The sequence below is a fragment of the Hyaloscypha bicolor genome (genome assembly GCF_002865645.1).
Source record: "Hyaloscypha bicolor E unplaced genomic scaffold K444scaffold_118, whole genome shotgun sequence".
NCBI lineage: Eukaryota > Fungi > Ascomycota > Leotiomycetes > Helotiales > Hyaloscyphaceae > Hyaloscypha > Hyaloscypha bicolor.
The window spans coordinates 1,883,152-1,910,295 of NW_020194620.1; the positions used below are offsets into that span (position 1 = coordinate 1,883,152).

Here is a 27,144-nt window from a genome sequence, read left to right on the forward strand (position 1 = left end):
CCGATGCATTGAGTTCCTGTTGTATATCGGATGAAGCGCTTGGTTTGCTTGTACCCTTCTCTGAATTCGTCGATGAAGAAACGTCATTCTCTGTTGTATACTGTCAACTCTCTTTTCCGTTTCGTCCCATGTATATATTCATATCGACTCAATCATCGAATGAAAATAGGATGCCAGTGTAGAAAAAGCAATCATCACGTGCAGCCCCACACTTCACCTTATCACTGCATCACCAACCAACCATCCTCGGAGAAGCTTCACCAGCGCTCCTCCCGCGATTGTAGATCTCCGCGTCCATGGAAATCTCGTGCTATCATGATCCAATTCCCGTTTTGATGTCAAGGTAGTGTATCTCTCACGCTTCTTCTTCTTCTTCTTGGCTCTCTATTGTAGCTTTTCTGTTTTGAGTTTCTTGAAGTCAATTGATCGAGCTGCTGGTTTGTTGTTTGAGAGAAGAGAAAAAAGAGAGCAATGGCAAATACCGAGATGGAGGCAGAGCATTTCAGTCCGTATCGTGCGGATGGGAAGTTGGTGAGTCCTAGGAGCGTGAGGAGAAGGACGAGAGGGGCTGATGAGTGTAGTATGGCTTCGTGTGTGTTGTGACGGGAGCTCAGCAACCTGTTGGACAGGCTATTATTCAGGAGTTGGCTGGTATGTTGAGCTCTTTCCTTGGATGTTGGGTTGGAGATGGGGATGGGGACCCCGCAGAGGAGTTGAATCGTGTCTGAGCCATGGAGAGAAGGGAGGAGGAGGTTGCGAGAATGTGCTGACATCAATTGATGTAGCTCATGGCGCTGCTTGTATCTACGGTACATCCCCCCTTCTCCCCCACACCACCGCAACATCTAACCCTTTCCAGCCTGTGACCAAGCAACGTCGACCTCCTACGACGCCCTCATTTCCTCAATCTCCCAGACCTCCCCGAACACCAAAATAATTCCCTACCCCTTAACTGTCGCCTCCGAAGCCGAGACCCTGACCCTCATCGACGAAATCCTCAACTCCTTCGGCCGTCTCGACGCCTGGGTATGCTCTTCCGGTCTCCTCGGCCCACCCTCTCTCGATGCTACGACTCCGGGTGATCTGCAGAAATGCTTCGAGGCGAATAGCATGGCGCCGTTCTTTGCGCTGAAGTATGCGCCGCCTGCGATGGGGAAGCTGATGTTGAGGAAGGGCGATTATCCAAACGCGGAGATCAAAGGGGTGAAGTATGGGAGTATTGTTGTTGTGTCGAGTGTGGCGAGCACGTATGGTGGGTGTTGGGGGGTCGGGTATACGATGAGTTGTCATGCTGCGCTTGGGGTTGTGCGAGCGGGGGTTGCTGTGCTTAAGGGTGGGTTCAGATATGGGCAAGAAGGAAGGTGGAAGAGGATAGATGCTGACGGGAATGTGCAGGGACGGGTGTGAGGATTAATTGTATCTCGCCCGGTCAGATTGACGTTGGTGTCGACTTGCATAACGTGTGTCCCCTTCTACTCTCCATACACTGCAGCTAATAATATCGTGGGAAGTTCGATATGCGTGGCATGACAGCCCAGTTCCCTCCTGCGAGTTTGCAGTCGAAAGAAGTAGGTCCTCCTTTCCTTATATTTGCTGAGAAAGACTAACGAATGACAGAATCAACAAAAGGACATCGGACTCGAGCGTGCCGGGCTCCCGATTGAAGTTGGCCGTGTAGCTGGGTTCCTGGCAAGTGGGTTCAGCAGTTATATCACGGGTGCGAATCTGGTGGTTGATGGTGGTGCGAGGTAACCTCTTCTGCATTTTCCAATCTGTGATATGCCACTAACGTCTAGCAGTGTGATGAATCCGTTGACAGTTCCCATATAGTCCGATTTAGTATATGAAAATGCTACGAAACCTATATCCTACATCCTTAGATAGTTTGGAGAAAAGTATTATTTGTATTGAAATATATAGAAGCACACACTCCTGAATCGTGAGCCCAGGGTACCTTTGCAACGCCTCTGCCTACTATACCGAAACTCCTAAATCAACTTGAATGAAGACTCTGCTACTGCCTGGAAAATTCCTAGATCCTCCGGAACAGACATCAGACCAACGCGTTCTGACAATTGCGTATCCAAAGAAGAAGGCTTCAACACGAGAGTACACTGGTACCGAGTTTTCTGACCAGATTCCAAATCTGTGTTGATCTTATTTCCTACTAGTAAGCAGTGAACTGTAGTGCCAGTTTCCAAAGGGCAGGCATTTGGGGACTTCCAAGTGAAATCGATGTTTATCTCTGTGACAGTGATCAAAACAATATCTTCAATATCTTGTTCGAAGACTAGGACTACATCTTTCCACGTGAGATCATCCAAACTGTAAGGGTGTGCTGTGGCAGCTACAAACACCCCGCTGAGGGAGATAGATTCCAATGTTGGCGTGACGAGACTGAAGTCTGTGGTAGCAAACGGAATATCGGTATCGAGAAAGCGAAACCGATCATCGACCTGGAAAGTATCATCGTGCCCAGCAGGAAACATGATGCCGGATCCTTCGACACCCAGTATCAGTGAGGCCCAAGACCACGTAGGCGCAGGATCATGTCGACGAATACTTCTCTTAGATCGCACGGACTCATACCTAGTTACATCCCATAAAATACCTCGAGCAATGTCGTCCTGCCAGATCCCGGCGAGATATCCACATCCCAGCTTTCTTTGAAAAATGGTAGCGACGCCTGTGAGTGCTGGCAACCTGTCGGATTCCCGAGTAACGCGCAGCTTGGAGTACTCTTCCACCACGTGGAGCCAGGTGGTCAAAATATCCGATCGATCGGAAGACTGCAGGTGCAGAGAACGGCATCTGGTCTGAGGGACAACTTTATCGAGGCCGGAGCATTCGCAGCAGAGGGAGGAATTACATTCCATGACCATTTCTGATGGGTGGAAGTGGAGGGTTCGCGGGGCGAGCTGTCGTTCTTGGAAGGCCCAGGCTCGGGAGAGTAATGGCACGGTTTGCGAGTCTGGGAGGTCGGATTCGTGACTCCTGAGGGTACTGTAACGTTTGTGAACACGCTCGAGAGAAGGTCGTACATATATCGTTGGCGTTTTGGGGATGTCTCTGAAGGTGGATTGAGAATGTTGCTGGGTGTTGATAGCAAACGACTTGACAGCGCAAACGGGAATGACGTGCTTCAGACTTCTTGGATAGAGGCAGCCCCCACGACTATCAGAGGATCCGGTAGCCGCAATATTGATATAACTATTCGAGTAGATGACGGCCATACGAACTGATTCTTGCTTCCAGTCAAGCATATTATCTTGAACGATGCAGAGAGAGTCGATCCAAAGAAAGCGGACACCTATGGCTTGAACAATCGCGATGGCATCCTGAAAGGTCTTTGGCAGATGGTCCCATTCGATGCCTTGCATCCTGAGGGCCAGATTCTCCTTGGTCGTTTGTATAACATGAGCTTTGCCCCAGCAGTGACTTAAGGTTGCATATTGCTCAACATGACAGTCGGTATTGTCCCGAGCCTCGACCAAGACCACGGCTGCGCCTTCCCGTTGCTTGACGTCCAGCAATCGTCGTGGAAGCTCGTTTGCATCGGATTTTGAAGCAGCGCAGGCTCGATGGTTGAGACGACAATTTGTAATCCAGCCGGAAACTATGGAGGAGGACCTCTCCACCGAGAGCTCGGGTGGGATGTCCCTAGCGGCGGAGAAGGATCCGCCCTCGCCCTTGCCTTCGCTCTCACCATCATTTCCTGGCCACGTATTAGCCTGAGGCGCTTATTATACTACAATGGAACACACCTGGTAGCGTATAGAACTGGATCCTCACCCGCGCACTTGATGGAGAGTCCTTCTCTTCTTCATGCTCATCGTCGAAAATCTCGACCTCCAGGGGAAACTCTGGCTGTAAGATGAGTCGACCCCGATACGCTCGCGAAACATCAAAAAGCGACAAATTGCGACTAATCAGCTCAAGACCACTCGAAACGATGGAACACGTCCTGCATCCCGATTCGACCGAGGTACTCAGCTGTGAGGACTCAAAGTCCAGAGAGTACTCCACTGTGCGGTCCGCCTTGATGCCACGTTGCCAGCGACCATCTTCCACCGAAAGCCGGTCTAAACCAAGGCAAACACCGCAAGGCTTCATGTTACTGCCTGTTGAAGAAAGACTGATAAATCTGCAAAGTTTTTCTGGCCTTCTTCATCCTCTCCTTCACATCAAACTTTTGAAGACATCAGCTCTAGCTTTTATATTTGTTTTGAGTGCAAGGGTTGGGGAATGGTTCTTGGCAGGGAATCTTTTCGTCTCAAGTGGGAATCTCTTCGTTTTTGTATCACTCCGCTCTCTTTTTTCCTGCCTTGGCGAATGCCTTGGGATCACAAATTCAGAGTTGGGCATTCCTGCAGGGCGCAACGATGATTGGCGGATGCAGGTCACAGGGGCTAGGCAAGCAAGGCTCGGTCTGACCCAACCAGCCTCATCATTTCCCCCCTAAATTATCTCGTTAACGAATGTAAACATTGAAAACATCAAGGAAAAGCTCCCCAAAATCAGAAATATGGAGGAAACCCCAGAAGATCAGAACTTCTATGAGAGAATGACTGGTCAGCGAGGCTCAGTGCAGCACTCACGCCATTTGGAAAGTTCCCCCAGAAATACACATTCTATCCGCGACAACGTCCACCCTCAGCCCCGAGCCGCCCCTTGAAATTCAGATTACACTACCGGCAATGTCGTCTCCCAGCCTTGGCCCGCAAGAAGATCCTCCGCCCCTCAACTCTTCGAGAGCTGACAGAGATCAGGAGATCTCTGCACGCTATTTGGGGACCTAGGACTGTTTTGTGCTTGCTCGCCTGCTCATTTTAGCATAGTTGTCTACCTGTAGCCCAGGTCTAGCCAGCAGACGACGCTGAACTTACCTCATGGCATCTCTGCATTTACTGCAGGGTGTTTCTTGCCCTTCCTGCCGGACTTGCGGTGGACTGCAGACGGCTTTAGTGCCTGCCTTCTCTGGGCAGTTATGCACCACTACTTTGGTCCACCGGTAGCAGTGGGCGCAGAAGTACTCAATGAGCAAGCACATCACTTCCAGTATCTCGATTGTTCCAGAAAGGGGATCACGGCTGCTCCCGAGGGCCCAAATGGATACCTCTCTACACAGAAGCTCCTCGCAATGACCCCTTTTCGGAAGGGATGGCGTTTGTGTACACTGCCAGATCACATCAGTTTGAGTCTCAACAACGCGCGCAGCGTAGAGATATTTTTTCAAAGTTGAGCTAGCGGATTCCAGAGGAGAAGGCATACAGATGATTCTACTTTGGTCTTTCTAGCTGCAGTGGAAGCCTCCAATTACGCTTTGCACCTTGCACTCGGACTGCCTTCAACTGCGATGATATTGGTCTGGTGGTGATGCAGCGCAACGAAGGGCGTCAAGCCAGCGGCGGTCTTGACTATGGGAGCGACAAAGACGAGAAGCGTTGAGAGAACACCAAGTATCGAGTATGGTTCGTTCGACGAAACCGGATCTTGTGTTGGTACTGGGCTGCGTACTTCTTCGTCTCCTGGACGTGATGGTTGATTGATGGTTGTCGCAGATGGCCACGTCATTTTCGCTTTCGAATCCATTTTACACTTGGAATACACGATGGGTTTGGGATTGGATTTGGGATTGGATTCGGGATTGGAAAAGGAATGAAGATAGGACCACAGCACGGACTTTCCGGTGGCGTTTCTAAGAACACATAGGTTCGTAACTGGAAATACCCAGATTGCAATTGAATGGAGGCTGAGTTCTAGCTTCATTCCAATCTTAGATTATTCTCACGATGGATCTGATGGTGTTTTGTTAGACGTTGATTTCACTCGTTTTGCCGTTTTGGGATCCTCGCTTAATTAGCACTTCCCCTGTCCCCAATTCCTATTCCTATTCCTATTCCTATCCCTCTCCCTCCTCGCTAACCAGACCACCGCATAACCATGCCAACAAAGAATCAAGAAAGAGAGATGGATTTCTATTTAATCCTTCTACCCATCGTTTCACGGCAGATACATCGTATCGGCACCCATTGCTCCCTAACCCTTCCGTCGCATGATTTGCTGCATCTCACGGCCGTTCTGCACCAGCTGGACGCGTGCTACTTGTCGCTCAACCTGCTTCAAAATCTAGCTTCGGCATCAATTTCGCTCAGAGGAGACTCTCGGAATGACAGCGGAGTCCTTTGCAATTTCTAATCCCTCTTTAGAAAATCGTCTTTGAGACCGTTTATTGGCATATTTGGGGCGGCCGCAGGATCAGCCTCTTTCATCCATGTCATACTTTGCAGCTGACGTCGTCGCAAGCGCCGACAACAGCTGCGAGCCTCACTCCAACCTTCACCATCAATCGCCATCAATACTCCATCATGGACACCACGGCTTAACCACACGACATCCATCTACGGCAGCCCAAACCCTCGGCAACGATGGAAAACTTGCGACAGCAAACCCTGTGCTATCTGCCTCCGGATTAATTGCTCACGGGGCCCTCGACCTTGAGCGCTCTTCAAAATCTCATACCATACCTTCTCTGCCCTTCGAGGTGTCTTCTGTCATAGGCGGGCCTGCAACACAATTTGGCCAGAGTGAAGAGCCAACCGAAGATATGTCGATGGTAATTTGTCCTTGCAGTTGAATGGAAAGGGCCTGGGACGCTAACTGTTCATGTGCCAGTCAAACCAGAATGTCAACGTAAGCCAACCACCGTCTGGCAGATCTATACACAACAACATCCAAGGATCTCCAGAGATAGCTGGTCAAGACATAACAGAGGAGCTCCAGGGACAAAAGTGTCTGCGATATACTAAGATCGAGGACAAATTGATAGCTTTAATTAGAAATCATGTCAAGGATCCAAGGGCTGTCGACCCTGGCTTACAAAAGATGAACTTGGCTGAAGCATTGTTACCATTTTATGAAGCTGAGGCGCAACCTCCGGACAAGAATCCATACATGCCAACCGTCGAGGACCTAGAGACGAGGATCTCTCCTATCCTCAACAATGGCCCCATATCAGTGGACGATAAATGTACTCGCGTATTGAGGAGGATCGATTATTGGTATGGAGGCTTAGGTTGGGCCGCTCCTTTGGGAACATCGAAACGCGAGCATGACTCGGCTGTGTTTCTCGACATGTCTCGATCTTCTCAATCGCCAAATATTTCCAGGAACCCCACCATTGCAGCCCTCCCTCAAGGCAAGCATTTTAGAGAGGGAACGGTTTCGGCGGCACCGCCTGCTAAGCGTTCTAGAATGGAACCCTTTGGGAGCCAGACAACACTTCAATCACAGATGACCTCATCCAATCTGTCACCGGACCATACATCAGACCTCTCATCACAGAACCTGTCGCAAGGTTTTTCACAGTCTAAAAGTAATTCGGAAGATGAGAGGTCAAGTTGTCTTTTGAAGAAATGCCGCAATGGGGACATAAGGATCTGCAAATCGAAGATTAAGGATCAGCATGGGATGATGCTCCACATCGAGCGCACCCATTATCCTCCCAAGATCTTCATATGCGACCTCTGCCACCACATGTCTTATGAGAAATATAATGTTTCCACACCTCACTTGCGGAACAAACACCCAGAGATTTACGGAGATGAAGCGTTGCGGAGTGCATTCGAAGACCGACTGATTGTCCAGGAGATTGACGACACGTTCTGTGACATCTGTCCCCTCTGTGAGGGCATTGTGCCACTTGGGACGTACAAAGATTTCATGCAGCATATCGAAAAGCACGTCAGAAAAGAACTCACTAATCATCCTTACCGCCATCGCTGCACCGGCAATGCGAACCACGATTGGACAAAAAGCAGGTGCATTCCCGAGAAGTATCGACAGAAAATCGAGGGGAAGAGGAAGCCAGGGAGTTCTTGTGGCCCCGCTGACCCACGTTCTCGCGGCGATGAGGAGGACGACAATAGTGATGACGACTCCCCACGTCCACCTCCGCCTGGAGGTAAATTTTATCAGGGATCTCCAGGGCAGTATGGGAGTGGGGTCGAAGGCCGAGGCAACGCGGACGCGTATTCCAGCTCTGGCAATTATGTTGGAACTTATTGTTTCCGGTATTCGTCTCAAACTTCCACAATGCCATTGGGCTTTGCCCGAATATCCGGCAACTCAGACTCTAGCCTCCGGGATTCCTCTCAGAGCAAGAATTCACGTATAACCACACCTGGCATCAATCTCATCAAGAAATGCTTCAGATCCATTCGTAAGCTTGGCCGCGGAGGATTTGGCACCGTGGACGAAGTTCTTTGCAAGCCTACAAATAAGACTTATGCTCGCAAGATCATTCCTCTGGAACAGACAGCTGCGAAGGTCTCCGCCGAAGTCGAAATTCTGAAGCAGTTACGCCACCAGCATATCATCAACCTTGCCGCTTATTGTACAACATCAGATCAACTGTGGCTGTTCATGACACCGGTCGCTGAGGGGAATTTAGCTACATATCTTCGTGGCGATTCCAACTTCAGCTTTGGTTTGCCTGATCGCGAACTCCTTCGGACGTGGGAAAGTGACTTAATTTCTGCCCTGAAATATCTTCATGGACGCGAGATCCTTCATGGAGATATCAAGCCGCAGAACATGCTTGTTTCGTCTGATATGAAAATCTACCTGTCCGATTTTGGAAGTGCCAGGGCAAAATACATTGAACAAAGTCACGGAATAGAGCCACAGCCAGCCTCCGCCTTGACTCCCAAGTACTCCGCCCCGGAAGTTTCCTATCATAAGTCTGTCGGCTATAGTTGGGAGATAGGAGCAGCCGCGGACATTTTCTCACTTGGATGTGTGTGGGCCGAGATTGAGACAGTCTACACAGGCCTATCGATTCTCGTTTTCGAGACCTTTCGCTCAGGTGGCAGTTCATACAACTCTTTTCAGGCAAATCTTCCCAAAACATATATCTGGCTCGACTTCCTGTGGGTGCTTCAGGAGTCGAATTGGCAAACATCAAGACTTTGGGGTTATGGTCCTAGTACTTTGCAAAAAACCAGGGATATGTTGAGTTTCGATCCTCAACAGCGCCCAAACGCCGACCAGCTTACAGCCAAGCTTCACTACACTGCTAAATTCGACACTGATGCCCAGTGTTATCCTGAAGGCTTATGTGAAAGGCCGTCCTCAGCGCCTGTTCGCAAATCAAGTGAGCTTCGTTGGACTGATGACCTCGTGGCCAAACGTATCAATACGTTCAGTATCAAGCCATTCAATTGCTGGAAAGCAACAACAGAAGGCTTCTCCCCTAATGGTTGTATCGATACATTGTACAGGTGGGATACAGGGACAACGCCAAAAGGGTGGTCGGCCTGGCTGGAAGGTCGGGCGACTTCAGCCGAGCCAGTCTTTTTCAAACCACTATCAAATATTCCAATCACATTTAAAGTAGTCGATGGTTGCCACACGCCGTACGATATGGTGCTTGGAAAGAGTTTTCTTCAGGTAATGCGAACAAGTCCCGGATCTAGCCGCGCTAAGATCTTCCAGAAGGACCATGCAGTCGCCCTTCAGGACGCACGGAGTCTATTTGAAACTCGACCTCTGCATGTGAAGGGCTTGGCTAAGTCTCAATGCCTACAACAACACTGGGAAATTCCCCAAAGTCGTCTCGCCTTTAGTCAGCCTTCTAGCACTGAATCACTCCATGGAGATCTACAAGCCAAGCCCGCATATTGGATGGTGGAAAGTCTAAGCGATTACCTTCGAGAGACATCCCCTCCTTCATCCGCCGAGGATACACTCAACCTTTGGAATAGTGCTGCTGGGATTTTCAAATGGGTAGATCTTCAGAACGATGAACTCTCGTATGAATCTCTATCCAGACGCTCTGCTACTTATGCTAACTATTTCAGCCGCCATAAAGTCACATGCGGGCACTTAGACCTCAAGCTTGAAAACATCTTGGTCTACAGGTCAAAAACAGAATCCCCGTATGTGTGTCGGTGGAAAATTAGCGACGTGGGCATTAGCCACATCAAACAAAAGGACGTTTTGAAAGAAGGTATACAAAGTCTTGGAGCTGTTTGAATTTAAGCTAATATGCTCTCACAGATAATGGTAACTGCAATGACTCGCCGGATGTCTGTGGAACAGACACCCGCGGCACACCCGAGATAACGAGATCCTCAAGTTCAAGGGCTTGTGATAAGTTCTCTCTGGGCTGCATTCTCTTCCAAACTTGCGTTTGGGTCACTCACGGATCGGAAGGATTCAAGGATATGAATGCAAAACTTAGGTCTCAGCCGAATATGCCTCTAAGACTCACCAAATCCGACGTCCTGCCTGATGAATATGAGTCCTACTTCAGAGAGAGATCAAGAAACGCAAACAAAGATCTTCTCGAAGCTCTTGCGGAGGATTCTGATTTTCTTACAAGATCAATCGCAGAAAGTGTAATTGCGCCAATGCTCGAACCACTAGACAAGCAGCCAAGTTGGAAATGGATTCACGAGAAAGCACAAACACTTCTCAACGACGCGCGGGATGCCTTGAATGACTACAAGAAGACTGTAACGAAGGCTGCCGCTCCGTTGCTATCTTTCGTACGATCTAAGATCACAAGCACCTGCATCTCGTCAACGCGTGTAATAGACGGGAGTCGTTCTGGCCCAACGGAGATCTTCGTCCTAGATGCAGAGAATGGTCCCGATGGTCGAGTTGAGGATGACGCATGCCATACGGATGTTGGCATTGATCCGAACATATTTCCAGATGGCTCGGGCTATTCCTATTGTCTTGAGAGATATCTCCGAGATAATAGTGACAGCAGGTACCTTTTCCCAGCACGCGGCTGCAATGCTTCAAAGGAACTGAATAAGATTTATCTTGGAAATGCGATCGAGAGGTTCCAGAGAATGTTCATTGATGCTAGGTAGATTGAGATGTGTTGGGTTTGTTTGAGGTGTTCATGGGATTGGAAAGATGGAACCTCACGGTTACGAGGAATGAGACGGATTCTGCATAGATTTGGGGTACGTTTTGTATTAATCAATCAATTCCGTCTTACCAAATGGTTCTACCTGGTTATTGCAATCATTCGGTACGAACCAGTTCTATTTAACTGCCACTACCATACAGAGCGGTTTCAGCTGGCACCCTCTGTCCCTGTGAACGGCTTGAGCTCAGAGACATGGAGCAATCGAATATGCAGGCTCGGCCAAATACTCATCTGACCATTCTGTGACCGGTGGTGAAGTCGGAGCGATCGATCTCCTGAGCTTCGAGTTGTTATTTATTCAATGGGTTACTGGATGTGCCATTCCCAACCGCACTGGCCCCATCTCCAAATGTAAAAACTGCGACTCAATATTTGCCGTCCCTTGTGCGAAGAAAGTCTCATGACTATACGGCCCTGCCGCGACCATCAAAATTTCAATTGAAAGTCTACAAACATTGCCGTTTAAAAGTGGTTTGAAGAAAGATCACCAATTACATTGGTCCTTCCTAAAGCAGGTATCCGGAGTTGACCGAAGCCTCGCAGCCAAGGCTATGACTTCTCGCATTCCCTCTCCTCTCTCTCCTCTTCCCCTTCTTCCATCCTATACTCTCTATCAATATGTCGACCGACATCCTCCAATCCAATGACGAATCCCATGTCTCCCGCGCCTGCGAAACATATTCCCTAACCACAACCCAATTCCACGCCCTGCACTCCCGCAGCTCGGCCGCGAAAGCTACAGCATACTGTCCGTACTCCCTATTCCGCGTTGGGTGCTCGATACTCACGGAAGATGGCCAACATATCGACGGCGCGAATGTGGAGAATGCTTCGTATCCGGTGGGCACATGTGCGGAGCGTGTAGCGTTTGGCAAGGCCGTTACGGAGGGGCATAAGAAGTTCAAGGCTGTGGCTGTTGCGACGGATATCTCGCCGCCCGCGAGCCCGTGTGGAATGTGCAGGCAGTTGTGAGTGTTCCCTTCACGTTGGAAGACTTCTCAAGGCAATGATTAGTCTTGGGCAGCGCAGTGCAGGCGGCAATAGAAGTGCACACTCCGCTGACATGTGGATGTCAGCATTCGCGAGTTCTGCGAACTCCCGACTCCCGTTTTCATGTTCGATAAGGATGGAGCGTTTGTGGTGATGAAGCTAGAGCAGGTATATTGTCTTTCACGCAAAGTGAGGTGGAAGCTATGCTAAAATATCTCCAACAGCTGCTCCCATTGTCGTTTGGACCCGAGGCCCTTCCTCCACGAGGCGAACTGCCGGCTAAGGCCTGATCCATTGTTCCGGGAGCTCTGCGTTCGCAATTTCGGATTTGAACAAGATTGAGCGGGCATTATAGGGTCTTTAAACGGCGTTAGGAGAGCTTGGGCGATCGAATCATTGGGTGTCAGGGTATAGAGGTGCATTTTGGAAACTGCTGGAGTTCGCAGATTTATTAGCCCTACGAATCATCAACACATTCTTGTTTGGAGTACTGGAGCACCATCAATGCAGTCACATTAAATGGAGGACACGCGGAGACATGGTAAGGCCCTGTCATTCCATCAACTGTCTTCCGTTTGTTGCTTCAAGCTTTCATTCACTCTACTGAAGATATCCACTTCTCGAAGGATAGCTACATCATACCCCAATTTGGACGTTGATGCACACCTGGATAAAGTTAATTCAAGCTGCATATGCGGCGTCAAGAGCTTGACCCCGGCCGCTGAGATCTCCATGCGCACGAATAGGAGTCGCTCCTTGATGCTTCCCCAGCATAATAATTTTTCCGAGTCCGAGTCTTGGTTCTTCCCGTTCAAATATCTACAGGCCTGTCTGTCGGTCCTTTCACTTTGACTGCCCTAAGATCACCAACCCTACGCTTGTGTTTGCTGATAAGCTTTGCCATTCTTGCTCAGACGCAACCTATGACAGGAAGGCAAGGAGTCCTGGGTCCCGCTTTTCGTCCCCGAGGCCCCCAGATTGTTGAGGACTCAGTCTTGTGACGAGTCAAGATCAAGGATATGATGTGATGAACCCGTTCTCGGTGCCATCTCTATATCCACGCTACACTCTCGTGGCAATCACGAGCGAAATCTTCAAGAATGAGACTGTGGATACATCGAGATGAAGCTGACAGCTGCAGTAAGAGGTGAAGAAAAGGCAAACCCCATCCTCACAGGATCGTTGGCACTTGCCATAGAAGCAAAATACAAAGTGAAAGCTTCTTGCTGTTTTCCTTGCTCTTTTTCACTTCATTTGTCTTCCAAACGAACGAGTCCATCGCCTGGATGTCAACGTGGGTCTTCCTAAGATCTACAACACTTACTTCGTGGTCATGATTGCAACATTTGGTAGGATGCTGATAGTATATCCCTCATCTCAATCTTCACTCCCACTCACAAACCACAGATTTGGTTTCGACATCTCATCTATGAGTGCTATAGTCGGGACCCGACCAGTATCTAGAATATTTAGACAATCCTCATGGCTGCACTTCCATTCTTGCCTCTATCTCCACGTTGGTTGGCCAAAGTTTGCAGAACCGAAGAAGGTATCCAAATCCTAGCCGACATCCGGGTTCATGGTGATCAAGACGACCCCCTCGTCGCTGCGAATGGGAAGGGGCTGTGCTCCAGGCAGAAAGAGAAGGCGGAAAGGGATGGTGCAAGTTCATTCACAATGGCATGTGGAAACGAACTCTGGCTGGGATGTCCGTCCAGTAAGTCAACCTCACTCCATTTCAAGCACCTATACTGATATTCCCAGAACATGGCAACAAAACAGATGTCAGGATTGTGCATTTGGAGGAGTAAATTGGGGAAAGAAGGGGTGGTGTGTGGTGCGAATTATGAGAGGGGGGTGTGATGGTGTCCACTTGCAACGCTGCAGTTGATGGTCATCATACTTATCATACATGCCCTTCCACATATCAAATGAGGCAGATTCAAATTTGCAAGTACCCACCGCGTGCTTAATTGAAATAAGAAAAACTATTTGCAAGACTTCTCAAGTTTCAGTTCCGTGCTTCCTGTCAAACTTGACACCCCGCCACGTGACATCCACCACACGTGGTTGATACAGATCCTACTTTCCGCTGTTGCACTTCCGTTATGTGGGACTCTATTTTAATATAGATCAACTAACAGCATAGAAGCCAGGGATTTGAATCCATCGGAGAGCGAAAGGGAAGGGACTTTCCTCTTCCGGCTATCGCAGGCCTTTCTCTCCTGCTGCCGTTACACTTGTACAACTTTTGACTTGTTAGAGTGACATGTCACCCGGGTACTGGGAGCTTAGTCACAACACTACTCCTGAATTCAACGTAGGGGAGATCATGAGACGGATCTTGTTCCTCCCGTACATAATGCACTCTGCTCATGCAAGGCCTCTGAGACGGCCGCTCACTTATCTCCTACACAACACTTCAAGATTCCACCATCTCCCTATTTCTGAAGTTTGATCTACTTAAACAAATGAAATACCTAGCACGCAGAGTCGTATCCGTTGAACATTTTTAAGTTCTGAACAAAGCAGTTGTGTAGATATCTTGAACTATTGTAAGATTACATGTGGTAACTGATTCCTGTCTCGTATGTAGCTGTTACGCTTGTCACACTTCGGGCTTGGATAACCTCGATATGTAATGAGTGTGTGGGATCACATTAAATTTGTGAGTTCTGTACAGCTGACAGTACGTTTCTTCTTCTTCTGAGCACCGATGAGCGGCTAGCTATCTCTGGTAGAGATTTTCGGCTCTCACCTCTCGAAACTGGATATGAAGTAGCACTTCAACGAAAACGGCGGTTTAGGCCTAATAAGTGTAAGTAAAGCTAGATAAAGATCGGTAAATAGGCGTCGCAACCGCCCTTTCTTGATTAGTCGATCTGAGGCTGTGTACCGCCGCCCGAGTGTTTATAAAATCCCCAGAAACACCGCCGAGTGCCGTCCCCTCACTAGAAATAAACATCCGCATTCAGTCATTGACATCTCTACATCCACCACCGCCATCGCTGGATAAGATGAAGTTGACTGTGTACATTACTGCCGCCGTTGGTATTCTTGGCATATGCCACGCCCAAACTGACCGCTTCGGAAATCTTCTCAACCTGCCTCCGGAACTAGACGACTTGTATTTCAAACTCGATAAATTCTGCAAAGATCAGGGAGGAAACACTGTAGGTCCTTATCTTATACTCTTACTTTGGGCAGCCGAATTCTGAGCTTGGTAATAGTATGTTGGCGTCCAATATTATGGGATTCCAAACCCGGTTGCATTCAAGAACGGGGACTGCTATCCCTACGAAAAAGACGGAGACTTGGCTCAAATGGCTGTTTTTTGCAAAACAGTGGTTTGCACCAACCAACTGTGAGTATTCTGTGAATATGATCTTCGATTTGCCTGACAGAATACTCGCCAGTGAACCTGACTGCTCGGGTGGTCCATGGCCGCCAACTGTGGTCCCTTTATTTTCTGGTCTGGCATTGATCAATGCACTGGATTTTGTGCAGTTGATAGGGCAGGGTGCGTTATGCAGGACACTTGACATTATCTAGGGAGGTTGGTTTGGTTGGATATAGTCAAGAGTTCTATCTGCTATATTGGTAAACGAAGGAGAGATATCGTATGTGATATTGGCATAACCACAAGCAGATTGATGTAGAATGGAGTTGTCGATCGTATTGATGCATTCATATCCTGTTCCAAGAATCCAAGTGTCTGAGTTGCCGATGTTCACTCCGACCAGTATTGATTGCTCGCCAAAATCAATTTCGACATTGACGAATTGCCCAAGCCCGCAGAGACTAACGATGTCATACCTGAGGGGAAACCTTGCCTTGAAGCTACCGACATTCGACGTTGAAGTGGGAGAATATTCGAAGGGCGGGCAAAGATGGGGAAGGAACGCGGAGCTAAACAGCATGAAATACAAGGACGACATTTTAACAGATATTTTGCCTCTGAAAACACGACGAAGTTGATAGAGTAAATTGGAAGGTCAAAAACGTCCAACTTGAACGGGTATAGCTGCAACACCCCACTCGACGCACAACCTGAAGACACATTCGAATTGCTTCAGCTTTCGTCACGGTAGGAACAAACATTTTTGGTTCTTAGCTAGAGCATATAAGATTATCTTTGCAATCTGCTGCGGTGAGCCCATGGCAGGCAGCTCTCGATGAAGAATTGGAGCTCGGAGGCGGAACTCGAGGCTCCAACGAGTGCAAATGGGAAAGGTGGCTGCTGGTGACGACTCGCAGCAGACGGCTGGAATGGGATGTTCCATCACAGCCAGATTTGCACCTGGAAGAGTGTGAAAGAGCCGCAGGAGGAAGGGGCAAAAAGAAACCCGCGCCGTTGATGAGGTTGAAAAATGATATTGTTCCGAAACTCCGCTGAGAATCCAGTGTTCTTGGCGCTAAAAGCCGCCATTCAATCAGCGGAGCCAGTCACCAAAACCCCCGAATGTCTGAAATGGGGGGGGGGGGCCAACCCCCCCCGCCAATTTTCCAGGCTGAGTCAATACAATGTCCATCGCAACACACGCGTCCCTGTTTCTACCAACTTGATTGTTCCCTTGATTGTCTTTGCCAAGACAACACTCCGGGCCATCCTTCGAATATCTCGCTCGTATAATAGTCGTATTCATACGAAATCGGCCTCGTCTTGGCAAGTGATGTTGAGATTAGGTTGAGCCACATCCTGATCAATGCATCGCGAAGGTTTCCGTTGCCAAGAAGAAACAACATTTGACCGAGAAAGGGACAGAAGATCACAGCCTTTCTCGGTACGCACACAGCCTCACTTGAGCTTGGCTTTAATTCACTTGATCAAAGGGACATGGGACAATGCCCACGCGGCTTGAGGTAGCCAAGATCTCAGCAAGGCTGTGAATACGCTGGCAAGGCTTTCTGTATTGAGAGAAAAAAGTCAAAATTATTGTATTGAGACTTGGGCTTCAACGACGAGGTATATAAAGCATGTTTTTGCAGTTCTGTCGCAGTCATCAGAACACACACCTCTCACAAATCAACCCCTTCCCTCAGTCTTCCCAACAATCTTCTGCATCGCCGTCACTTCGATCATGTTTCGTCTCCTCCTCAGTCTTGCTGCTCTGACAGCTGTCACCGCCTGTCCTCAACATGAAATCAACCAACATAGCAATACCCTCAATAAACGAGCTGGCGGCACCCAAGACTGGACATATGAAGCATCGTATAACTGGGGCATGATCAACTCCAGTAATCACCCCTCTTTCCCCTCTCTCACCAGACCCCACTGACCGGACTCCTTCAGATTACACACTCTGCCAAACCGGCACGAATCAATCTCCCATCATGCTCATGATAACCCAAGGCCTTTCTCAAAACCACGCCCCCTCCTTCACCACCGGGTACTCCTCCCCCGCATCAGGAACCTTCTACAACTGGGGTTACGGCCCTGCATTCACGACAAACAGCACGGCTATCACGGAGGCACCTTCCATGACATACGACAACGAAACTTTGTACCTAAAAGGATGGCATATCCATTCCCCCGCTGACCACACGGTGCAATCCGACCGCTCGAAAGCGGAGCTACATCTCGTACACGCGGACGCCAACGGTGTCGAACGCGGGGTCGTGGCGATCCGGATTGATCCTGGGCATTCGGACTCTTCTTTCTCCTCCCAATTCACGTCATCGAGCTCATCAATCCCAGGTTTCGATTCGCACGAGGGAATACAGATGGAGATTGATATGTTGCAGGCGCTGAAGGAGGTCAATATGTTCAACGAGTTTTGGACGTATGAGGGGAGCTTGACGAGTCCACCATGTACGGAGGGGATTAGGTGGTGGGTGGCGAGAAATGTGTTGTTTGTGGGGGTGGAGCAGATGCAGAGGATTTTGGGGGTTAGTACTTATAGTGCGCGGGTGGAGCAGGAGGTGTGGATGCATGGAATTAATGTTTAGAAGAGGAGATAGATATGCTTGGGCGGTGGGGAATTCAGCTGTCACTTCTATGCCGCTACTGCATTCGGAGGTTATAGGACAGTATGGAAATGTATGTTATCGACTTGGGTTTCAGCTACAGATCTGGGCCTTGATTCTCAGCAAAATCTCCCGAACTCTTATCCTCCATGGCAAATCCTTCAGCTAACAGCGTGATGTGCAATGCGTGTTCTCGACCCGGATAGTAGACAAGCGCTCCTGATTCGCAACAAGGCTTCCCAGGTTGCTCTCATGCTCCTTCGGGCAGTACTTTTCACATCCCGTCAGTTTTTTGCAGACTCCACTAAAGCAATTCGACTTACGCAATGAACTTGCAACCACCGCAGACCTCAACTCGGGACTTCTTTCAAAACCTCAATTATTGCAGGATTTGGACTCGACCCAGTCTACCATCGTCTTTCCCGCCTTGGTGACCAAATCCTTGGCGTATTCATGGACCATCTTCGTTGCTTAACGATCGCATGCTCCCCCAGAGAAGCAAATCGGCGCAGCAGTATCGAAGACGATTGGGACCCAACATGGTGGAGCTCCTCGACTTGGACGATGAGAGAGGGGAGAAATAGTTGAATGGAGGATCTTCTTGGAGGGTTTGTCGCATGTGACATAGCGCTATGCCTGATCATGGATGATTTCACAATTGTAAGCTTCGACTAGGATATTGACAAACTTCTCGCCAGCGTCAGGATCGAACTTCGGACTGCAGAGGGAGGCTGGTATTTGGACTGCAAATATGTATGCTTTCATAAATCCGCCGCTGTGTTCGCAGCATAGGACGATATATTGACCAGGAATGGTGTTTTCTTCGGTCATCTTGAACTGATCTGACAGTCGAACAGCGTCGGTGGACGGTGGCGGGGTGATGAATCCAGGAAGCTGGGTTGTATCAAACTCAGTGAGGTGTGGCCTGGCGGTAAAGTTGAAGGTTGAAGGTTAAAGTAAAGCTTTGGTCTGATGACTCAAGTCGACCAGTCGAGGGCGCATCATCGTGAAATTAAAATATACTTGATTTGGTTCAAGGGCTGGGATCTGTGCTTGCCGGCTTAAACCTGAAGTCGGCTGCTCAAAGCAGCGAGACCCCTAATCTGTATAAATTACAAGACGACTCGAAAAACTAATATCTCTTGTAAAACTACGGGCTGTTCTGGAACAAATTGTTGACACTCTCGCTAAAGAAAAGGGGTTCAAATAAGGTCACGTGAACGGCAATCCTCGCCCCCTTTCTGTTTGTGCCATTGGGGAAATGAATTGAGAACGTGATTCTGTTTAGACATATCGGTGCAAAAGTGGTTTTTATTCAGTGGTGTGGCGAGAAAGCCACAGCTGGAGGGTATTGGTGGACACTTTTGGGGAAATATGAGTAATGACTTTTGCAGAACATCTCGCGGAACCATTTGTGTGGAGAGTGGCAGAGGCTTTGTTTCAAAGCGGTTGGGCGTTCACAATCCGATAACTAGCGAAACATAGAAGAAAGCCCTTGTGCGTCAAAACGTCGCCGAAATAGTATTGAAGATATGCTTGAAAATTGAGGAAGAATGGAGGCAATTTGAAATCCACCTACTAAAAGAGCCTTGAACTACGCAATCAACTCATGGATATAGAGAACTTATAAAAAATCAAGCAATCTCTACTTTCCAACCAAGAATTAGGGACACTGCGGCGGTTCCACTGGGAAAGTGGTGCTTTTGGAGTAAACCATGGCTTTTCCAACCCCGAGATCGTATATTCTCTTGGTCAATAGGAACTGAATCACCATCATAATAGCGCAGTCTCCGTCCACCATCGGCAGGACCAGGAATAATACTGAGTTGCTCATCACTGAGATCCACTCTCGTTCTGTCAGGATCGACGGTGACTCCAACGACGACTCCACAAGGAAGACGAAGTGGTTGACACAGCATTAGTCATGGTTGGTGAATCCCGAAGGTCATGAGCTTTGAAATCAAGGCACTTCAATCCAGCGATTCATAAGGGCCGTTCTACATAAAACCTCTCACCACACTTACTCCAGCGGCATTTCAGACGCCGTAGGATTAGAGTTCTTCCTTCCCTCCCCTTTCCGTTCTTTCATCGCGGCATTGCTCCTCCCCACTGGTGTCCCCTCATGAACCTTCTCCAAAACCGCATCTTCTTCTCTCCCAATTTGGCTAACTTCATCGACAACTCGAACTTCTCTTCTCTCTTCTCTCTGGTGTCAAGGTATTTTCAGACGTGCCATCTGACTTGAGCGTGGTTGTGGAGGAGAATGTTGAGGCTGCGCCGTTGGTAGTCGCATCGTTGGCGGACTAGGATCAGGACTTTTTGAGGGGTTTGAATATCGTGGAGGACTTAAATGCTTGGGGTGCATGAAGGTGAGGGGTCTCGAGTAATTCGTCTATTGTGGATGAGTGGGCTTAGTGCGTAGGGTTGAATAGCGCGAGATGCTTTGCTCTAGATGCTTTGCTCTAGATGATGACTAGACCCACAGGTCGAATAACCAGATGTACACAGGATCAAGTGAATGTATATAACGATGTTCGGCACATTACAGTGACAATTTCAGTGGCTGTGGCTTGATTTGAGAGCAGTAACAAATGTCATTCGTCTTAGGATATGTTTGGTTGTGACGATGCGGTGCATAACGCCTCATGGAATGGCATGCTCGAGGCACGGCGGAGGCAGTGAAAGTCGCTCAAAGTTGCTGGAACAAGTGATTGTGCGAAAAGTTTCCGGTTAAAAAGGGGGACGGGCGTGCTTGTGATGTGCATTTCTATTCCGCCTCGGCCTGCTTTATCAAATTTGAAGTCAGGACCATCATTGGAAATTCTGTGAATCTCAAATTCTAGTACTTGAACCCAAGAGGCTTTGGGGAAGCAGTTTGTTGGTCCTGTTGCCTATTGCTGGTTGCAGAACTGGACGGATTTGCTCCACGGCTCCAACAGACCTTCGCTTGCGTAAACGTTAGGGACATCCTAGACAGTGTGCTCTCAAAATCCCTCGTTGTCGACCAAATGCTCTTAGAGACTTCCCCGCCACGCATTATTTTGTTTTTCGAGTCTCCTCGCCAGCCACAGGCTCGTTCTTAACCTGTGACAAGGAATGCAAGCTTGGCCAAGCGAGAGAAGCGCTCCTTATTCGCAGATCTTGAACATCCCCAAGTTTGCAATGGAATCACTAGCCAATACACGAAATCGAGAATAGGGCAGAACGAACACGCAAATTCATGCTTGGTCAAGGCAATAAAGGTGGCCGAGAAAAGTAGAAGGCAGCGCGCTAGCGCCAGCACTAACGCCCCCCTTCCTTCCATTTTGGGATGCTCGGCAACACCAAGTCTGAGAATCATCATAACTTCTTTTTTGACAACCTGCGGGCTTGAAGATTCCATCCAATTTCGAATACTGACGCATTGGAACTAAAATGTCTCCAACTGCTTAAGTGATCAGCCCAGGACTTCACCCGCCCACGGGCGTTCAACCTGTACATGTGCTGACACATCCAAAAAACTTGTGCCGGTTTCCTCAACGAATAGATAAATCGAGCGCTGGCAAGCTTCGAGTATAGATAAAGACCTAAACACAGTCTGGCCAGACCTCATCTGGTCAAGCGGCCATGACTGAAGATTTACGGCTACAGGCTACAGCCCACCAATTCAGCGTAAGCTTCGAGGCAGTTGACCAAAGCAGGCGGTTATGGGCAAATCTACAATTTTTACAACTCTTCGAGACCCCTCTAAGTGCACCACATTTAATTTCTTTTGAAACCCTCAAAGGCACCAAAGGCTTTTACCCAGCAACCTGCCAAACGAGTCTCTGCTAGGTGCTCTGCCGTTTACCGAAAGCAAGAATCATTCGGACAATTCGTTGTCGTTTGCTCCAGCTTCTTGGCCCTACTCAAAGCAGACTTTGAAACACCCTTCCTCAAGTCACACAACACTTGGAATTCCGAAGCCACGAAAATGGGATCAGTAATTGGCCCTTTCAAGGCCGCTAGGATGCATGTTACCCCTGAAACCTGCCAGTACCCGGGCCGCTCTGTGGAGATTCCATCAAGCCATAACCACAGTTGGAGAAGCAGCCTTCAGGACTATTTCAGCGACTCTTGTAATTTGCAAACGAAATGCTTTGATCGTTGGATGCTCCTAGATGGATGGAATCCAGCGGCGAGGAGGCAAGGCTACATCACGAAAGCTTGCACAGTGCTTGAAAGAAGCCCCCAGACGGGCGAAGAAATTCTTTCTCTTATCTTCTGTGGGACTTGTGTTTTTCTTCTGAGGCAATTCACCTGTTTCTGTCCACGTGCCATTGCGTGGTGTCCCCATGGTAGAAAGGAATAGGGGAACAACAATTTGAGATGACCTTCACCCTTGCTCTTTTGCGCCTTGAAGGACGTCCTGACGAAATCATCACGTCACTTAAGATATTCACTATTGGTGGCAAGGTTGAGTTCACGTGGAAAGCTCGCTAGCTCGGAAGGCGGTGATTTGATCATTCGATCTGAGAATAAATACTGCCAAAATTTTCTCGTCAACAAACGATCTTCTTCCCTCAACCACACTCGTTTTCTTCGCAAAACCCAAACACGACGTCAAGTCTTCAACCTGCGAGAACACCATCGTAGCCGCGTCGTACCTTATTTCTCATCCCCCCAAAAACACTTCTTCAAAGCCCAATCGTCGTCATCGACAATGCGCGCCGCAATCATCTTCGTCGCCCTCGGCGCCGTTGCCGTCAACGCTGGTGTTCTAGCAACTGAGACCGATACCTTGAGCGCCACCACGACGGTTACCATCTTCTCTTGCCATCCTACTGTCACCAATTGTCCCGTAAGTCCACTCTCTCCTCGTTTCCCGCCTGCCTTGCGCGTTGTTTACTTTCGGTATATTTCTTGGAGAAAGTGACCCTCAAGCGACCATCTACAGTCCGATCTTTTTACGCAATACTAATTCGAGATTCTCTGATATAGTATACTACTACTGCGGTTATTGCCACCACCACCACCGAATGTAGTACTTCTACCACGCCCGTCCCGCTGGTTCCAAGCTCCTCTTCTGCTCCCAGCTCCCCGGTTGCTCCCAGCTCTCCCGCTGCTCCAAGCTCCTCTGCTGCTCCCAGCTCCCCGGTTGCTCCCAGCTCTCCCGCTGCTCCAAGCACGACCGCTGTCCCGATCTCGCCTCCAACCACGGCTCCGGCCAGCGTGTCTGAGAGCTTGACCCCAACCATTGCCACCTCCTCCAACCCTCCTCCGGCCGCCTCCACCCCTGAGTCCTCGGCTGCCCCGTCTACGCCGGCACCGACGAGCCCATTGACCACTGCCAACTCGACCTCTGAGGTTCCAAGCACCACCGCGACCCCTACAACCCTCACGAGCGTCACCGTCGTCAATGCTTCCACTCAGCTGAGCACCACGGCCTCGCCAACCACTGCAACTCCGACCAAGCAGACCTCCGCTAGCTTGGCCGGTCACCTCGGGGTTCCCGGCTTGACCTTGGGTCTCATGGCCTTGAGTGTCATCTTCTTCGGATAGATTCACTCTCGATCTCATGAACACAGGACGGAAGGGAGGAAAGATGGCATCTGCGTTGGTGTCCTAGGATGGCTTGCTAATTTGTAAGGCGTTGTGGGTTACCGATGGTCTTGCTTCTTCTTTCCTGCCTGTTCTTTTCTTCGTGGATCGTCACACAACGGGGGGAGTTAATGGAGTTAATGGATGTATTGCAAGGTTGACTGAGATGAATGGATGGTATTTGCAGAGCGCTTTTGCAGCGTGGTGCCATAGAATTGAAAACAGAAAATCCAAAAACACTACATACAAAACAAGAGTTCCCCCATTCATTGCATCGTGTCGTCAAGGTATTGAAGCCAGCTTCAGTCCATAGAAAGGTCTAGTCTAGGGAGAGCCTGCATATCCACCGCGTTGATAGAATCTCCACTACTGCCTCCTGATGCTGTCACTATCCTACTCAAGAGTATCTGGTAGGAGCCGGCAACCAGTTCCCGTACGCGCCATTGTTCATTCCATACGCGTTGTTGTTTCCTCCCCAGATAATTCCATTAACCTGGCCCTGCCTCTCGAGCAACCTCCTGTTAACAGCCGCATCAAGCTCTCTCTCCTTCCTCTGCCTCTTGTTGTCCTTTGTCTGCTCCTCCATCCACTTCAACATGGCATCAGGAAGGGCCAAGGACCTGGGATTGTCCGCCATTCTATCACGCTCTTGTTCCAATCTCGCAATCCTCTGGTCATGGTCGCTCTGTCTCTTATCCCGCGCTCTCTCCTTCTGCCTATTGTCCCGATTTTGGTCCGACTCCGCCAGCATCTTCTGAAAGTCCTCCAAAGTTGGAATCGGGGCTGGGGCTTTAGCAGGTGGCGGTGGCCCAAGTTCCACCTTCAAATGATTGAGATTCTTGGCATTATTGATTACCATGTCGTAACCTCGATCGTTGCTTTGCTGGACGTATTTGTCTTTCTCGTCGTCCCAACGTCGGTAGTCTGAAAATGGGGGAGGAGGCATAGAGCGGCCACGGCGATGGGATCGGGAGGATGACGATGATGAGCTGCCTCGGCCGCAGCGGGATGGACTTTTCGTGGGCTTTTTGGAGCCGAAGAGGCACATTTCGAGTTGCGAGGTTGCGGGAATCGGGAAAGTTGAGATCCGATTAGGAGAGATGGGCCAAGGTTGATCACCGAAGTTGAAAATAGAGGATCGACCTCTTTGATATGGAACTTCTCTTGAGCCTGAGAAGGAAGAGGGAAGAGGGAGTGGAGGCAATATCAACTATGATTAAAACTTCAAGCCCACCCATTCATTCAACAATCAACATCACTCGCCAGCTACTGCACCGCCACGTTCTGCACGTTTCGTTCCAGAAGCCTGTGCAATAGAGAGTACCTTCCCTGGCAAACGGACACTTGCCTTGGCCCCTCTATTCCAACTCCCCGGTTTCAAAGCATCCACACTCAAAGAATTTGGACCAGTACGAGGAGCGGACTTACTAATGTTTCAGCGCCCAGACGAGACGTCTGCAACGTCTTTGTCTCTGTCTCTCTTTCCAAATTGTATGATTTATACGTGGATATAAGAAGTCTATTGGTCTAAGGCGCCATCATATGCAGGTTCCCGCCTGGCTCGCTCTCAGCCACCATTTCCCCACAGATTCTCAGGATTGCTGAAGGAAATCGTCAAAGCTTGGCTTCCTTTCTCTTGGGTTTTTTGCCTGTATTTTGCCATGCGAATTCCTGTCAATCACACCGTTAGCACAGCCCTATATCTGCAACATTACCAACCGGAACCTCCCCGCCAGCTCCAAGCGCGTCTGTTTGAGGATAGGATTAGAACGTACCAATTTCTGTGCTTTCCCTGACTCAATAATAGCATTGACCACGACCGGGACCCCCGCCTTAAACCCCTCCTCCGTAGCCCGAGCCAACCCCTCTGGCGTGCTCACGAGGTATCCCTTACCACCACACATCTCCGCAATCTTCTCATACCCTACCTCCCAGCCTAGACTAGAGCTCCGCAACCCTCCCTTGCCGCTTCCCGCAATCGTCTGTTTCTGCATTTCGAGCCAGGCATCTGAATCTTCGGAATCGCCGTGGTACACACCGCTGTTGTTGATGACGAAGATCAGGATGTCCATCCCGTAGCGCGCCATGGTTTCAACTTCCGCGAGGGAGAAGCCGAATGCGGAGTCCCCTTCTAGACAGACGATTTTCTTGTGTGCTGTACTTGGGCCTGATTTAGCTTCAGGAGAAGGGAGGTTGTAAGCACAGTGTGCTGCAATGGCGTAGCCAAGTCCTACACCCATGGTGGCGTGTGTTCCTGCATCGAGACGTAGACGTGGGTGATGTACAGGGAAAATGGAACGCGACATGTCCATGGTGTTTGCGCCTTCGGAGACGTAGACTATGCCGCCGTCTTCGGGAGGTGAGAGTTTGTGAAGTGTTTCCTTGATGATGGAAAACGTTCGTGCGTAGGTCATGGGGATTTTATCTACTTTTGCTGCTTTTGAGGCGGTGGCTTCGTTTTTGGCCTCGCTGGCTTTGAGGGTCTTGATGAAAGGGGAGGAGGAATTGTATTTCCATCCTGAGAGGGAAGAGAGGAGTTGGGCTGTTACGACGTTGATGTCTCCTATTACTCCGAGAGAGGGGTCACCGTTATTGCGTCCGAGTTCTTCTGCTGAAATATCAACCTGGATTATCCTTGCTGCTGGATTCCATTTTGGCTCTTCGCCGTAATGGAGGATCCAATTCAGTCTTGCTCCAAGCACCAAGACCACATCCGCTCTTTTCAGAGCTGCAGATCTTGCTGAGGCGGTGTTGGAGGGGTGGGAATCGGGGAGAACGCCTTTTCCCATAGGTGTGGGTAAGAATGGGATGCCGGTCTGGTCCATCAATTTTCGAATTGCAGCCTCTGCTTGGGCATATGCGGCCCCCTTTCCAACAATAACCAGGGGAGCCTTTGCGGACTTGATGAGATCTGAGATGAGTTGAATCTTGGCGGGATCTGAGGCTGCTTTTGGGGCAATCGGCACAACATGCGTGCTTGTCTCCTCTCCGTCCCCTTGTATCACATCTGCTGGCAAGTCCACAAATGTTGGACCCCCTCTTCCGTACCATGATGTTCTGTATGCAGTTGTAATTGACTGTGGTATCGAGTCGAGGCGGGGCCTAATAGCGATCTTGACATGCGGTGTCAAGAGGGATATGGCATCCATTTCTTGAAAAGCCCCCTTCGTCACCAAATGGGTTTCACTGGAGCCAGCCAGCAGGAGTAAAGGGAAGGCATTTGCAGAGGCATTGCCAATGCCAGCCATAGCATGAAGTACCTAGATTAAGTGAGCATTGAATCTCCCATGTTAAGTGGGATATATAGTTTCCAGGAGGGACATTTTGAAGCTATTAGTATTCCTGCTAGCTGTCTCCCTTAATCTGATACCATAAACAAGAGAAATAACTTACTCCAGGGCCTCCTACAACTAGACAAACTCCTGGTCTGCCGGTCAAATAGCCGTATGCTGTGGCTGCATAGCTCGCAGCTTGCTCATTGCGGAATGCAATGAACCGGATCCCAAGGGCAATTGCCTCTTCAGCAATTTGCACTATAGGAATCCCAACGAGACCGAAGACGACCTTCACTCGCAATTCCTGGAGAGTTTTGGCTATCAACGCTGCTCCTGTTGGTGCAGCCATAATTTATGGTGATGGGACAACGTTGCTGCCGAGGCTGCCTATGACTTCATTGCAGCCCG

The 27,144-nt window shown here is 49.3% G+C and overlaps 9 protein-coding genes across 9 annotated transcripts; 6 read left to right on the forward strand and 3 right to left on the reverse strand.

Annotated features, from left to right (window-relative positions):
- Positions 1 to 486: 486 nt before the first annotated feature.
- On the forward strand, positions 487 to 1,830 carry K444DRAFT_536422 (NAD(P)-binding protein; the record flags this gene model as incomplete). The annotated part of the gene is made up of 8 exons (XM_024875375.1): positions 487 to 531; positions 582 to 651; positions 786 to 809; positions 860 to 1,333; positions 1,396 to 1,460; positions 1,512 to 1,568; positions 1,618 to 1,748; positions 1,800 to 1,830. The coding sequence occupies 8 exons, from the start codon at positions 487 to 489 to the stop codon at positions 1,828 to 1,830; spliced, it is 897 nt and encodes a 298-aa protein (XP_024733498.1).
- A 158-nt stretch (positions 1,831 to 1,988) lies between these two features.
- On the reverse strand, positions 1,989 to 4,113 carry K444DRAFT_535560 (HET-domain-containing protein; the record flags this gene model as incomplete). The annotated part of the gene is made up of 2 exons (XM_024875299.1): positions 1,989 to 3,715; positions 3,765 to 4,113. The coding sequence occupies 2 exons, from the start codon at positions 4,111 to 4,113 to the stop codon at positions 1,989 to 1,991; spliced, it is 2,076 nt and encodes a 691-aa protein (XP_024733499.1).
- Positions 4,114 to 8,226: 4,113 nt separating this feature from the next.
- K444DRAFT_483319 (kinase-like protein) lies at positions 8,227 to 8,814 on the forward strand (the record flags this gene model as incomplete). The annotated part of the gene is made up of 1 exon (XM_024873043.1): positions 8,227 to 8,814. A coding segment is annotated over one exon (588 nt), but the record flags the coding sequence as incomplete, so codon positions are not given.
- Positions 8,815 to 11,563: 2,749 nt separating this feature from the next.
- K444DRAFT_535669 (cytidine deaminase) lies at positions 11,564 to 12,225 on the forward strand (the record flags this gene model as incomplete). The annotated part of the gene is made up of 3 exons (XM_024875307.1): positions 11,564 to 11,913; positions 12,022 to 12,103; positions 12,160 to 12,225. The coding sequence occupies 3 exons, from the start codon at positions 11,564 to 11,566 to the stop codon at positions 12,223 to 12,225; spliced, it is 498 nt and encodes a 165-aa protein (XP_024733501.1).
- Positions 12,226 to 14,952: 2,727 nt separating this feature from the next.
- K444DRAFT_632990 (uncharacterized protein) lies at positions 14,953 to 16,331 on the forward strand (the record flags this gene model as incomplete). Its single annotated transcript, XM_024883543.1, has 4 exons — positions 14,953 to 15,108; positions 15,143 to 15,455; positions 15,488 to 15,555; positions 16,050 to 16,331. The coding sequence occupies 4 exons, from the start codon at positions 14,953 to 14,955 to the stop codon at positions 16,329 to 16,331; spliced, it is 819 nt and encodes a 272-aa protein (XP_024733502.1).
- Positions 16,332 to 17,016: 685 nt separating this feature from the next.
- Positions 17,017 to 18,035, forward strand: K444DRAFT_567340 (carbonic anhydrase; the record flags this gene model as incomplete). The annotated part of the gene is made up of 2 exons (XM_024877165.1): positions 17,017 to 17,173; positions 17,229 to 18,035. The coding sequence occupies 2 exons, from the start codon at positions 17,017 to 17,019 to the stop codon at positions 17,882 to 17,884; spliced, it is 813 nt and encodes a 270-aa protein (XP_024733503.1). The 3' UTR covers positions 17,885 to 18,035.
- Positions 18,036 to 22,452: 4,417 nt separating this feature from the next.
- Positions 22,453 to 23,682, forward strand: K444DRAFT_616461 (uncharacterized protein). The gene is made up of 2 exons (XM_024880927.1): positions 22,453 to 22,721; positions 22,862 to 23,682. Exons 1-2 carry the CDS (start codon positions 22,584 to 22,586, stop codon positions 23,420 to 23,422), a joined length of 699 nt encoding a protein of 232 aa, XP_024733504.1. The 5' UTR covers positions 22,453 to 22,583; the 3' UTR covers positions 23,423 to 23,682.
- A 52-nt stretch (positions 23,683 to 23,734) lies between these two features.
- On the reverse strand, positions 23,735 to 24,244 carry K444DRAFT_616465 (uncharacterized protein). Its single transcript, XM_024880928.1, has one exon. It carries the CDS (start codon positions 24,210 to 24,212, stop codon positions 23,859 to 23,861), a length of 354 nt encoding a protein of 117 aa, XP_024733505.1. The 5' UTR covers positions 24,213 to 24,244; the 3' UTR covers positions 23,735 to 23,858.
- An 831-nt stretch (positions 24,245 to 25,075) lies between these two features.
- Positions 25,076 to 27,085, reverse strand: K444DRAFT_536001 (uncharacterized protein; the record flags this gene model as incomplete). Its single annotated transcript, XM_024875341.1, has 3 exons — positions 25,076 to 25,132; positions 25,237 to 26,721; positions 26,855 to 27,085. 3 exons carry the CDS (start codon positions 27,083 to 27,085, stop codon positions 25,076 to 25,078), a joined length of 1,773 nt encoding a protein of 590 aa, XP_024733506.1.
- Positions 27,086 to 27,144: the final 59 nt, after the last annotated feature.

Excerpts from the sequence above, each read along its gene's own strand:
- K444DRAFT_616465 (XM_024880928.1), bottom strand. The coding sequence starts at position 24,212 with ATGCTGGCGGAGTCGGACCAAAATCGGGACAATAGGCAGAAGGAGAGA.
- K444DRAFT_616461 (XM_024880927.1), top strand. The coding sequence starts at position 22,584 with ATGCGCGCCGCAATCATCTTCGTCGCCCTCGGCGCCGTTGCCGTCAAC. Across the intron at positions 22,722-22,861 it reads CTACTGTCACCAATTGTCCC|TATACTACTACTGCGGTTAT; the intron begins GTAAGTCCACTC and ends TCTCTGATATAG.